Source organism: Gossypium hirsutum, chromosome D08 (genome assembly GCF_007990345.1).
Source record: "Gossypium hirsutum isolate 1008001.06 chromosome D08, Gossypium_hirsutum_v2.1, whole genome shotgun sequence".
Classification (NCBI taxonomy): domain Eukaryota; kingdom Viridiplantae; phylum Streptophyta; class Magnoliopsida; order Malvales; family Malvaceae; genus Gossypium; species Gossypium hirsutum.
Genome location: NC_053444.1, coordinates 25565266 through 25579901, shown reverse-complemented (window position 1 = coordinate 25579901; position 14636 = coordinate 25565266). Strand labels below are relative to the sequence as shown.

The window sequence follows — 14636 nt, the reverse complement described above, 5'->3', positions numbered from 1 at the left end:
TGAAATGTAAATCAAACACTTTGGTGATTAAAAATATTTTGATTTTAAGGAAGTGATTAAAAACTAAAATTTAACTAAGTAAAATAAAAATAAAAAGTAAAAATTCCAATGCACGATTTCAAAAAGATGAGTTTTAATCAATATAACATAATTGTGTTAGATCAATTACATTTCTTAATTTAATATTACTAAAACAATGTTCATGTTTTTACGAATAAATTCATGGTAACTTGGTAATTTGTTAATTATAGAACATACAGACTTACTAAATTAACTAATCTCTTGAACATATTACTATGTCAATTCAAACAATTAATCAATTTTAAAAAGCAAGTAAAAGATTAAGTGAGGTAACAATATATTTCTGCATTGAAATAGTTTAACCACAATAATCTTGCAAGTTATGTAAGGCTAATGTACCGTTTAATACCTTCGCTAATTTAAACCTCAGCTACATTAGAAGATTAAACATGCATTGATTAAGTATTGTATCAATTAATTACAATTTCAACACGATTAATAATTAATTCATTAGTTACCTTGCAATTATCGTGCAAGTATAACATAATCATGTTTTTACTTAATCAAACAATTTACCAAGACCTATAACAACACAAACGTGATTTTAATAACTTAAGTAGACGAAATGAAATCAACCTAATATGAATTAAATTTAAGCCATGTTAATTAAATTTAGAATAACAACATAACAAATATGCATAGACATGTTCATAACAACAACAATAAAAGTTAAAGCATAGGAAACTAGAATCAAATCTCGTGTTTCTCTAGAGCCTGACTAGTTTGCTCCGCTCCTCCTTCTTCACTCGTTCTGTTCAACCGATGCTTCTACAAGCACTTGAACGTTGCCTTATAGAGGCCCTAATGGACAATTGGAACTGGGGAGACGAGTTTTTCGTCTACTGTTCTGGACTTTCGATCCATGTGTTAGAGCCTCCCCCTACTGCAAACCACTAGTGCAAGTTGATGGAACATGGCTTTATGGAAAATACACGCAAATACTTCTGATTGCAATTGCACAAGACGGTAATGGAAATGTACTACCGATCGCTTTTTCCATCGTGGAGTCTAAGAACTCTGAATCGTGGACGTATTTCATTCAGAACTTACAGAGACATGTTATCAGGCAAGACAACATTTGCATTATCTCCGACAGATCGAAGGGTCTTGTTGCTGCGATTCGACAATCTGAGGTTCCATGGAGGTCCGTCTATTGTATTCGTCACATCGCTGTTAACTTCTACAATCAGTACAAGAACAAAGACTGGTGCAAAAAAATTGTGAATAATGGGTAAAAATATCATATTTAAATTCGTATTTGTAATTATTTCGAGTCCATTTCCTAATTCGAATAGTAAATAACTTAAAATTGGAATACATATGTAGGATACGAGCTGGAAGCACATCGTTTCAGACATAAGTTGGCAAGGTTAGAGATTGATATGCCGGGGTCCAATCCTTCTCTCAGACAGTGGTTAGGTAGCATGGAGCCGTGGCAATGGACTCAATGTTTTGACAAGGGGTACCAGTATGGTCAAATGACAACTAACCTCGTTGAGGTCATTAACTCCGTCTTGAGGCGTACGCGTCACTTGCCAATTTCAGCGGTTTTTTCAGCCACATTTTATAGGCTAGCAGCCTTAATGCCAAAAATGGGGTTGAAACAAGCAAAACAGTTAGAGGCAGGACACGTGTACATCGAAAAAATTAGGGATGCCATGAACTCAAAGGGCTAGGTCAATGAATGCAGAACTATATTCCCGAACTTTGGACACTTTTTGAGTGACAGAGTATATCGGTCACCGGTCAGGGATCCCGCCACGGTCCAAACACTACGTTATTCGTGTGCGCATGTGGTTGCAGCGTGTGCTACCTACAATTTGAATGCCGAACAATATATCAATGATGTGTACACACTTGAATGTACGTTGCATATTTAGGGTAACGAGTTCCCCGTATTAAAGGATGTATCAACACGGGAAGTGCAACTGCCTGTGTTCGAAATGTTGCCAGATCGGTCACTACGTAGGAGAATCAAAGGTAGACTGACAACAATGAGGATTCGGAACGACATGGATATAAGAGTACAAGTCGATCCAAAATGTTGCACCATATGTAGAACAGTTGGCCACAATCGGAGCAAATGTCCCCATGGAAAGGTCTACACTGGTCAATCTTCACGGTCTGAAAGAAATTAAATGTTGTACCTGATGTTTGCAATTTATGATCTCTTAGAAATAAAGTTTGTATTATTTAGTGTTAAGTTTTTACTTAAAATTAACAGTTGCAACTTTAAATACTTGAAAAGATATTATAAATTATATAAAAAATACTAATATATAAGTTGTGGAACCCTAAACTATTACAAGAAATATTACATAACACTTGAAATTTACATAACTTAAAATTAGAAAGAACCGGGAGTGGTATCGTCGTTCAGGGTATAACGATTCACGGGCCTTCATTGACGAGGTGGACGTTGGGGTGTACTGTACACATCAGGAAGATCGACAGCTAGATCGAACGTGGCCTGAGGCGGGGTGGAGTACATGTTATTACCAAACATGTCAAATGATATAGGTGGTTGCTCTGGGTGAAATGAACTCGAACCGCCTATGTTTGGGTGATATGAACTTGAACCGCCTATGTCTGGGTGTTATGAACTTGAATCGGCAATGTCTGAGTGATATGAACTGCTCTGCGACTCATCACAAAAAGTGTCAACCCATTGGTCCGATGTGTTCAAAGGTTGGTCCTCCGAGTTGGGCTCCACCATATGTTGATCCTCTAACTCCCCCATAGGTTGATTTCCACGTCTGTAGCTGTGACCTGGTACTATCATAAGTTGTCCACCATGTAAATAAACACGCCATCGAGTCATGTACCACTGCATGTATTCAATCAAGGGACTAAAGTCAAAAATGCACGAGTGCATCTCAAGCCGCCTGTCGTACCGGGCATTCCATAGTGCTACAAAAGATTGATGTTCCACGCTCCAATCTGTTGTATGTTTCCCCCTCATGGTCTTACCGTGGACTTCATCAAATTGTTCTGGCTCGACCGGCACAAATTGTCTACACTCAAATTGTCGCATAACTCGATCACCGTTGTACCACTTAATGGTTGAAAAGTTGAGCACCGACATGTTAATGCACCACATATGGGCTTCAGCGTGAACCCACTGAGGAATAATGGTTGCAATGCTCATTGCAGAATACAGCATCCACAAGAACTACACAATATAACATAATGAGTCAAGTCACATCACATACTGCAAATGGATAAGTTAAATCAACGTTACTTAAACCATATAAATATATATTACTTTCTCTCCGGCATACGCCTCTATCATTTGGCGGTAAATGATTAATGTTTGGCTCGCACCAATTCCCGGAGACATGGCCCATCTGAAACTAAAACAAACACGTTAGCAGTTAAACTTTGGAAAATATTATCCACACTTATGAGTCGTTAAATGTTAAGTATAATTTTGTTTTTACCTATTTATAAGTGGCCACGAATATGGTTGGTGCCCAACAGCCGCTAGAAACGACATCATGTATAAAGCCCAAGACTGTAGCAGAACCAAACAACCAGCCATGTTACTAACCCCATGTTTTGTTGCTCGGCAAAGCTTATAGTACAATGCGGCCAACACTGCCGATCCCCAACAGTAACTACCAGCATGAGAAAAATCCTCCAATAGAGGCAAGTACTTTAACTGGCCCCTATTAGACGTGTTGTTTGGCATAAGTACCCCCCGATCAACTATATAATATAGGCTCGTACAGCACACATCACCTCATACTTAATGGCAGTGCTCAATAACTCCTTAAAATTTGCTCTCAACCATTTCAATGTCAAGCATGTGAAATTTCGTTCCCCATCATTAGGGGACCGTCCAAGCAATCTGTGGCATAGTACTGAAGGTTCCAACACATTGCTTTGACCCATGACCACAACACCGTCAACTCGTAACCCAAGTTGCATAATGACATCTTTCAATGTGATAGTGCACTCCTCGCACAGCATAATGAAGGTGTGGGTCTCCGTACACGACCGCTCAACCAAGGCGGATATTAAGTTCGCCCTCAGGTCAAACCTCCAGATCAATGCGATGTCCCCAAATCCCGCCATCTGTAAGTATAGCATGATCCGCTCGTCTGGATCGTACTTGGGAAAATGAAACCGCGACCTCAAAACCCGATAACCATCTTGTATGGTAAATTTTTTATAAAAATATGATAAATCAATTATCTATATAATTTAAACATAAAATTATATATTGAAGGCTAAAATTGAAAGGTTGAGTAAACAAAAACATCACACTTATACTATACCAACGTAGCCATTCTAAGTAATTTTTTATTTAAGTTAAATTAAATAAGTAATAATATATTAATAATAGAATGAATATTTGTCATAAAATATTAACCATAGTTAAACATTAAAACTAAAGGCAACTATATAAGAATAAAAAATACATAAAAATAATAATAATATCCTAAAAACCTATAGGTTGTATGGGTAAATATAAAAATAAAAAAAACTTATTTTTATTGAATTTATATCTATAATAATATATAGAGTTTTACATATAATATAAACTAGGCATATTCAAACTCGAAAATTTATCTTACATACGACAACTTTTATCTTACATATAATATATAGACTTAATTTTTTTTAATATGTTCAAAATTTTAACATATTTAAATATATTCAGTTATTAAAAATTTAAAATTGGTATACTCATTTTCTTTTAACATATTTAAAAATTTAATATATTTAAATTTTTTTTACGTTTTTTTTTAATTTTAAATATATTAAAAAATCATTTTTCTCTTTTCCTATTAAAAAATATATTAAATATATTAACATTTTAAAATATATTTTTTAAAAATATATTGAATATATAATAATTTTAATATTGGTTATACTTAACATTTTTAATATATTTAATTTTTAAAAAATATATTAAATATATTAAAATTTTAAAATTGGCTATACATAACATTTTTAATATATTTAATTTCTTTAATTTTTAAACATTTTAAATCTATTAATAAAATCTTTTGTCTTTATCTATTAAAAATATATATTAAGTACATAAATTCATGAATGTGTACTAAAATTAAAAAAATTAATATATAAATTTAGAAATGTGTACTAAAATTAAAAAATTATAACCAACACACACAGATTAATTTCATGCAAGAAAATAGTTAAAAAGGAATAATAATAACTAAATAAAAATCACATTCATGAATCAAAACACGTTGAACAAAGTAGTGCTTAGCAAGAAAAAAAGAGAAACTAAAACGATTTTTTTATTTAATCTATATCTCCAGAAGACATTTTGATATCTGTATAATATAAAAAAACACATAAATACAATATAAATAGTTGGTTTTTTATTTAATATTTAATTTCATGTCTAGTCACATTACTCACATGATGTGATCGTATAATATGTATTTTTAACTTTTAATTTAAATTTCTACTTTCTAATATATATTTTTAAATAAATTTATTTTTTAACAAATAAATCTTTTTTTAGAAATATTTTTTTATTTTTTAATTAATTCAAATTTCACTTTTTTAAATAAAATATTATTTTTTAACTTTTAAATAGAATTTGAAAATGGTTTAAATGGTTTGATTATCTTGGCTTTTTTTTATAAAAATAACACAAAAAATTTAACTCATTATCAAAATGACTCATTTTTTAATTAAACACGAAAGTGACCTGAAATTTACAGTAAAAGTTGGTGGAGCCAAATTAAAAAAATGGGTCGTTTTGATAATTAATTAAAATTTTTGGGCTATTTTTATTAAAAAGCAGAATATCTTTAAAAATAATTTAAAAATCATAATTTAAAATACTATAAAACAAATTAAATAATATTAAAAATATTAAAAAACTAATAATAAATTTGAAAGGTCATATCTTTAAAATATTTAAATATTTTATATTATTAAAAATATATATTTAATATTTTAAAAAATAATATTCAAAATTTTAAAAATAATATTTAAAATTTTAAAAAATATATATTATAAAACATTTCAAATATACATTTCAAATTTTTTAAAATTAATAAAAATAAATAAACAAAATAAAATAAGAAAAAATATAAAACTTAAAAAAGAAAAAATTTAAAGAAAAAGACAAAAGTTAAAAAAAATAAAAAAATAAAAATAAAAGAAGGGTGTCAGGTCTGATCTAGTGGGCCATTTAAGTTGGCTCCACCAGAAAATGGAAAATTGCTTTGAAGCCTCCCATTTATCCAGAACTTGCAGTATTTCCATAGCATTCATACAGGTGGCGCCATTTTACATGGCTCCACCAAAAAATTAATTTTTTAATGCTCCCTGCTGACGTAGCAAGTTGGTGGCGCCATATAATTTGGCTCCACTAACTTTTACTGTAGATTTCATGTCATTTTGGTGTTTAATTAAAAAAGTGGGTTATTTTGGTACTTAATTAAATTATTTGGGTTATTTAAATAAAAAAGCCTAAACTTTTTAAAATAAAAAACTTGAAAAGTATTAATTAAAAATAAAAAATAAAAAAATTGAAACAGAATAAAATAAAAAAATACAAATGTGGTTAGAAGAGAACTCAAACCTGAGGCTCATAAATGAAATCACTATTATTTAACCATCTAACTAGAGGATCTAATGCATAAAAAAATACGTTTTGTAGAAAACATTTTCTGAAAAGCATTTTTTCCAAAGACGCATTTTCGGTTTTTCTCTTCAAAATCGACTTATCCCTAAATTTTGGGAAACGGCTTAATTTACTAATTAAGTTTTAAAATGACTTTTTTTTTCTAATTCTCCATGTAAGCCATGGCATCATCCACTATTTTTTTTTTCTTTTTGTTCATAGCATCATCCTCTATTATTATTATTATTATTATTATTATTATTATTATTATTATTTTCAGAAATATACGTCATCCTATAATTAAGCATAAAGAAAAGTTACCGAATTATTTGTTATGAATTTTTAAGTTTCAAGTTGTAAATATCATTGATGCTTCATCAACTTATATTTATATATGTATATGTATAAAAGGAATCAAGCGTAATGTGATTCTTCCGACAAAGAGTCTAGTAAGACAAACGAAAATTTTTGTTTGCTTTAATGTTTTTTCTCTATCCATTGACTCCAATATATTTAAAAACACTCAACTCGAGAAAGATACTCATATATCTTATGGTAAGCAGCTCTAAAATTCATGAACTGAATAAAGTTCGTTTGTACGAAAGCGACAAAGAACCTGCTTTCAAGTTCTTCTAGGAATACTGAAAAAGTGTTGCATTGGGTAAAAATGGAGAGCGGTACTGATGCATTTGGAGTGAGCAGTGCACGTATTGGAAGTTCTAGCATTTGTAGGAACAATGTCAGGGAAGCTTTCTCCATGTCTTCTCATGAAGAAGACGATGAAAATGCATTGAAATGGGCTGCTATTCAGAAACTGCCTACCTATTTGCGAGTAAGGAGGGGAATACTCACTGAACAAGATGGGCAGTCGAGGGAGATTGATATAACGAACCTTGGTTTCGTTGAGAGAAGGAATCTGCTTGAAAGGCTGGTGAGAATAGCAGAAGAAGATAATGAGAGATTCTTGCTGAAGCTTAAGGAACGCATAGATAGGTAAGTATTTTCTTTTCCTTCTTTATTCATTTATTTGAAATTTGGGTCTTCTTGTTCTCTTCTGTTTGTTTGATGCACATTCAAATTGATGTAAATTGTTGGTGTATATATATGGATTATGAAACTCAAACCATAGAGTTGGACTTGATATGCCTACAATTGAGGTCCGGTTTGAGCATTTAAATGTGGAAGCAGAAGCTTATGTGGGGAATAGAGCATTGCCTACCATGTTCAACTTCTCTGTAAACATTGTAGAGGTACTCTTTGTTGAATCAGAAACTAAGCTTTATTTCGTATTGACCTTACCAAGTTTTTGTTAAATTCATGGTTTTCTTCTGAAGGGATTGTTGAGCAACTTGCATATTCTTCCCAGTAGAAAGAAACCATTTCCAATCCTCAATGACGTTAGTGGAGTTATTAAACCCCGAAGGTAAGAAGATAACTATGTTTTTCATCAGATTTCAGTCAAAATCTCTTCAAATGTTGGCTCCACTGACTTATTTGATCAAACTTGTGCAGAATGACGTTGCTTTTAGGGCCTCCAAGCTCAGGCAAAACTACATTACTATTGGCTTTGGCTGGAAAACTCGGTAAAGATTTGAAAGTAAGAAGCCAAATTTCATTCCATTTCCACTTTTCTTTCTGGGGAGTTAGTTGATTGGCTTTAATATGGGCACATATGAAAATCTCAGTTTTCAGGCAGAGTAACTTATAATGGATATGGAATGGAAGAATTTGTACCACAGAGAACATCAGCTTATATAAGTCAATATGATCTTCATATAGGAGAAATGACAGTCAGAGAAACATTAGCCTTTTCTGCAAGATGTCAAGGGGTTGGACCTCGTTATGGTAAAAATGAATTATCCTGAACATTGACATCGGATTTGTCTCAACAGTTCTATGTTCTCCATCTAATGGTTTTTTTTTTTTTGGCTATTAATTGGCAGAGATGTTGGCAGAGTTGTCTCGTAGAGAGAAAGAAGCAAATATCAAGCCTGATCCTGATATTGATATCTATATGAAGGTATGACAACATAGTAGGGAGACCCTATAAATATATGTCTAATATATTTCTTCGTAATTGTTCATTTCATTAGGGAGATTTTGTTTTACTAAAATGACATGCTACTAGTAAATTTTTCAGGCGGCTGCACTAGAGGGACAAGAAGCCGGTGTTGTTACAGATTACATTCTTAAGGTAAAATTTTCAGGCCCAAGCTATGGAGACCAATAAATGATGATAAATGATATAGAATCTTTTCACCAGTATCTAATATTGGAAGTTTGCAGATATTAGGGCTTGAAGTTTGTGCGGATACCATGGTGGGAGATGAAATGATACGAGGTATCTCTGGTGGACAAAAGAAGCGGGTCACTACAGGTAAAATATTAAGTACTTGACAGAAAATTGATTTCCGGAATTGTGGATTTATGAATCATGATTTTAATGCCTTCTTTTTAACACTAAATATCATACAGGTGAGATGCTGGTTGGGCCAGCAAGGGCACTTTTCATGGATGAGATATCTACCGGTTTGGACAGTTCAACAACGTTCCAAATAGTGAATTCGTTGAGACAGTCCATTCATATCCTCAATGGAACAGCTCTTATCTCTCTCCTCCAACCAGCTCCGGAGACATACCAACTGTTTGACGATGTAATTCTTCTTTCAGATGGACAGATAGTATATCAAGGTCCTCGGGAGAATGTGCTTGAATTCTTCAAATACATGGGTTTCAAATGTCCTAAAAGAAAAGGAGTTGCTGACTTCTTACAGGAAGTAATTCTAATGCTAATAATTTTTTTTGTTAGTTTTATTACTATAAAACACTCAGATACTGTTTGAATATAGCTGTAAATTATTTGGGGTGCAACAGGTGACGTCAAAGAAAGACCAAGAGCAGTATTGGACACGTATAGACGAGCCTTACAATTTTATCTCAGTCAAGGAATTTGCTGAAGCATTTCAGTCTTTCCACATTGGGCAAAAACTAGGCGATGATCTTGCAATCCCATTTGACAAGTCCAAAAGCCATCCAGATGCTTTATCAAAAGACAAGTATGGTGTTCCCAAGAAGGAGCTACTAAAAGCTTGTCTGTCTAGGGAACTTCTTCTAATGAAGAGGAACTTGTTTGTCTACGTTTTCAAAATGTTTCAAGTGAGTAAAGAAAATTACTTGAAATGTTTCCTATGCTTTCAACATTTTATGTCCGAACTGATGATTCTCTTCTTGATGAACTTTTCAGCTTATTTTCATTGGGTTCATAACAGTGACAATTTTTCTAAGGATAGAGATGCATCGAGATACAATAACAGATGGTGGGATTTTTATGGGAGCTTTGTTCTTTATTCTAGTTACGGTAATGTTCAATGGGTTCGCAGAGCTTACATTGACTATCTTGAAACTTCCTGTCTTCTACAAGCAAAGGGACCTTCTCTTCTATCCTTCGTGGGCATATTCTCTACCAACTTGGATTCTTAAGATTCCAATCAGCATCTTAGATGCTACTCTATGGGTTTTGATGAGTTATTATGTAATTGGCTTTGACCCAAATGTAGGGAGGTGGGAAACTAGCTATACTTTTTTTGTATCTGTTGTACATTTTTATAATTGTGTCTCATGATTTAATAAAGCTCTTATCGGCAGGTTTTTCAAGCAATACTTATTGCTCCTATGTCTTAGCCAAATGGCATCAGCACTATTCAGATTCATGGGAGGCTTAGGAAGAAATATAATTGTTGCAAATACCTGCGGTTCATTTGCCATGCTTGCAGTTCTTGTTATGGGAGGATTCGTCTTAACCCGAGGTGATAAAAAATCAAAGGACTAACTATTATGGTTGTTATCTTTGTTTCCTAAGTAGTGTGTATAGAGTTTTGATGTTGATTACCACATTTTGCTGCATTAGATGCTGTCAAGAAATGGTGGATATGGGGTTACTGGATCTCACCATTGATGTATGGGCAGAATGCCATAGCTGTAAATGAATTTCTAGGGAAGAGTTGGAGACAAGTATGCAACAATTTCTTGAATGCTGACAAAAGAAGCAAATTTGATACTGAAGCATGAAAAATAGGGAACTTTGTTAATTTTGATCAGCTGCAAATGCTGAAAATATGAAAATATTTGTATTGTAGGTTCCTCCCAACTCTACTGAGCCATTAGGAGTTTTGATCTTAAAGTCTCGTGGAATTTTCCCTGAAGCACGTTGGTACTGGATTGGTGTAGGGGCTTTGATTGGATACTGTTTCCTATTCAATTTCCTTTTCACATTGGCATTAAAGTATCTTGACCGTAAGTTTCTCTCATTAGATTTGTTGGTTTTCAGACATGAAGCTTATTTTCTTATAGATTGATTTGATTCAGCATTTGGGAAGCCTCAAGCTGTAATAAGTAAAGAAACATTAGCTGAGAAAATTGCTAGCAAGGCAAGAGAAAAAGTTGACCTTTCATCAAGGGGAGAAGGTTCTTCTGGTGAGTCATTTGTTAAATTAAACAACAGTGAGTTAATTTCCTAGATGCTATATTGTATTACTAATGCTGTGACATGATCAATGCCAAAATAATGCAGGGGGAGGGAACGAAAGCCAAAGAAGTGTATCATTTAGATCACTTTCTGCAAAAGTTGGTAGTGTCAATGATGCTAATCAGAGCAGGAAGAGGGGCATGGTTCTTCCTTTTGAACCCTTGTCTATGAGCTTTGATGAAATCAGATATGCTGTAGATATGCCACAGGTATCTCTATTTTTATCAGGAGGCAAAGGTATGTTTCAAAATTGGTAACGAGGAAACACAGCTTGGAGAGAGTTGCTAAACTTCATTTTTATAATGCTTGTAGGAGATGAAAGCTCAAGGCATTTCTGAGGACAGGTTGGAACTTTTGAAGGGAATATGTGGTGCTTTCAGGCCTGGAGTCCTAACAGCTCTGATGGGTATAAGTGGTGCTGGCAAGACCACTCTAATGGATGTGTTGGCAGGAAGAAAATCCGGTGGGTATGTTAAGGGAACCATCAAAATTTCTGGATATCCAAAGAAACAGGAAACATTTGCTCGCATATCCGGATATTGTGAGCAAACAGACATCCATTCCCCACATGTTACAGTCTATGAGTCCTTGCTTTTCTCCGCATGGCTTAGACTACCCCCAGAGGTCAATCCTGAGACCAAGACGGTATGCTGAAAATTGCTTCTACAATCTTATATTTTCTACAGAATAAAGATGTAGTATCATTCAGAAACACTTCTGTTGTTTGAGTTTGTTGGATACATTGATTTTAAATCAACTAAAGAACTAAAAAACGACAAATACCAAAAAGAGAGATAATGTTTTGAAAGTCAATACGTAGTTAAGGGTCAAGTTAAGATGTGCTTGCTTTAAAAAGCTTTATTTGTTTTAAATCAATTTGGTGTTTACAGATGTTCATTGAGGAAGTTATGGAGCTTGTGGAGCTAACCTCACTGAGAGAAGCACTTGTAGGATTGCCCGGGGTGAATGGCCTCTCAACTGAGGCACGCAAGAGGCTAACAATTGCAGTTGAACTTGTCGCCAACCCATCCATAATATTCATGGATGAGCCTACCTCTGGTCTTGATGCCAGGGCTGCAGCTGTAGTAATGAGAACAGTGAGGAACACTGTCGATACAGGAAGAACTGTGGTGTGTACCATCCACCAACCAAGCATTGATATATTTGATGCATTTGATGAGGTGAGTCATTTCCCAGTTTTGGCTTCCATTAATATCTTGTGGCTTGCTAACACTAATACAATTACAAAACCAACAAAAAACAGCTACTTTTGCTCAAAAGGGGAGGTGAAGAAATATATATGGGTCCATTAGGCCACCATTCTTGCTATCTGATAAAATATTTTGAGGTTAGTCGCATTAATGCATGATATTTTGTGGCATTTATTTTATAGCTGTGACAAAATTCCCGAGATTTTTCTTCTTGAAGGAAATAAATGGAATCCCAAAGATAAAGGATGGTTACAATCCAGCAACCTGGATGTTGGAGATTACGTCAGCAGCACAAGAAGAAGCCCTTGGTGTCAACTTCGCCGACATATACAAGAACTCAGAACTATATCGGTAGGATCACCTGAAAGACTCAGAAATTCATGGTTTAAGCTCAAATCATATCAAGTCAAAGTGTTTAAGGGTTATGCTATTGGAGAGCTATTAACTAATCTGGAATCAAAACTGTCATATTATAACATAATTATCCAAGTCCTTGAAAGATTATTAAAGTTAATTTCATAATTCGTTGGTTATAAAACCATTGACAATATAAAATAATGGTACAGGAGAAACAAGGCATTGGTGAAGGAACTAAGCAGTCCTGCTCCAGGTTCCAAGGATTTATACTTTCAGACTAGATATTCACAATCTTTGCTTACTCAATGTATGGCTTGCCTCTGGAAGCAGTACTGGTCTTACTGGCGAAACCCACCATACAATGCAGTGAGATTTTTATTCACAACCGTTATTGGTCTATTGTTTGGGACCATTTTTTGGGATATAGGCTCCAAAAGGTATATGAAAATTTAATGCAAACAATGCAATGACATGCAATAAAAAAATCAGTGTTTTAATCTCTAAACCAATCAAATTACTTGATAACGCAGAACAAGGGAACAAGATGTTTTCAATTCCATGGGTTCTATGTATGCTGCGGTTCTCTTTATAGGATTCCAAAATTGTGCATCAGTCCAACCAGTTGTGGCAGTTGAAAGAACAGTCTTTTATAGAGAAAGAGCAACTGGGATGTATTCAGCGCTGCCATATGCATTTGGACAGGTAATATTGCCTTTTAGAGATTAAGAATCAAACATTTGCAATGAACTAATCCAACAAGCTGATGCTTACCAATTATTTTGCAGGTTGTGATTGAGCTGCCGTACGTATTAGTTCAAACTGCCATTTACGGAGTTATAGCGTATGCCATGATTGGATTCCAGTGGACAGCAGCCAAATTCTTCTGGTATCTGTTCTTCATGTATTTCACATTCTTATACTTCACCTTCTATGGGATGATGGCTGTGGCTGTTACTCCAAACCACAATATTGCTGCCATAGTTTCATCTGCGTTCTTTGCAATATGGAATCTGTTCTCCGGATTCATCATCCCCCGAACAGTAAGCAATAGAAACCCTTTTGCAACTTTCTTAATATAGAGAATGAAACTATATATATGGGGTAATGGTAGAAATTATTGATATGACAGAGGATTCCTATATGGTGGAGATGGTACTATTGGGCATGCCCCGTTTCTTGGACAATTTATGGACTAATAGCTTCACAGTATGGAGACATAAATGAGAAATTTGATTCTGGAGAAACAGTGGAACATTTTGTAAGAAACTACTTCGATTTTAGAAATGAATTTGTGGAAATCGTTGCAATGGTAGTGGTTGGAATATGTGTGCTCTTCGGCTCCATATTTGCAGTGTCGATCAAGGCTTTTAACTTCCAGAAGAGATGAAAAGTCCTAGGCATTCAAATATACAAAAATTATATCCACATTAGACCCCCATCAGGTTCTGAAAAGAAAGAAAATATTTCAAGTATTCAGTTTTTGTCAACTTTGTTCGAGTTTCTGTATAGTTTTTTCTAGTTGTGTATGTTCTATGTTGTTGCTGGTTTTTTTTTTTTCATTTATTTGTTTTGACACATGTGCCTTGTACATAATATATTTTAAATAACAAACACAATAATAGAAATATTAAAATATTTATAATTAATATTAACAATAATTATAATTTATATAATTTATAATTTTTTTGTAATATAAAGTAATTGTTAGTATTTTTTTTTCCTATTAAAAATTCAATTGCTGAGGGTAGAAAAATCTTAGTATCTTTATTTCAAAGTCTAAAAATCCTATAAATTTAAGGATTAAAAGATCTTATGTATATTTAAATCATTAATTAATAAAATTTATGAT

The 14636-nt window shown here is 33.6% G+C and overlaps 1 protein-coding gene across 1 annotated transcript; it reads left to right on the top strand.

Moving 5' to 3' along the window:
- The first annotated feature begins 7258 nt into the window (after positions 1–7258).
- LOC107917997 (pleiotropic drug resistance protein 1) lies at positions 7259–14433 on the top strand. Its single transcript, XM_016847477.2, has 24 exons — positions 7259–7687; positions 7824–7944; positions 8029–8117; positions 8207–8291; positions 8380–8539; positions 8638–8714; positions 8835–8888; positions 8981–9071; positions 9170–9471; positions 9569–9850; positions 9939–10255; positions 10340–10500; positions 10602–10705; positions 10831–10987; positions 11060–11167; positions 11265–11428; positions 11532–11864; positions 12110–12400; positions 12484–12567; positions 12648–12781; positions 12997–13224; positions 13318–13489; positions 13573–13827; positions 13917–14433. Exons 1-24 carry the CDS (start codon positions 7362–7364, stop codon positions 14172–14174), a joined length of 4353 nt encoding a protein of 1450 aa, XP_016702966.2. The 5' UTR covers positions 7259–7361; the 3' UTR covers positions 14175–14433.
- Positions 14434–14636: the final 203 nt, after the last annotated feature.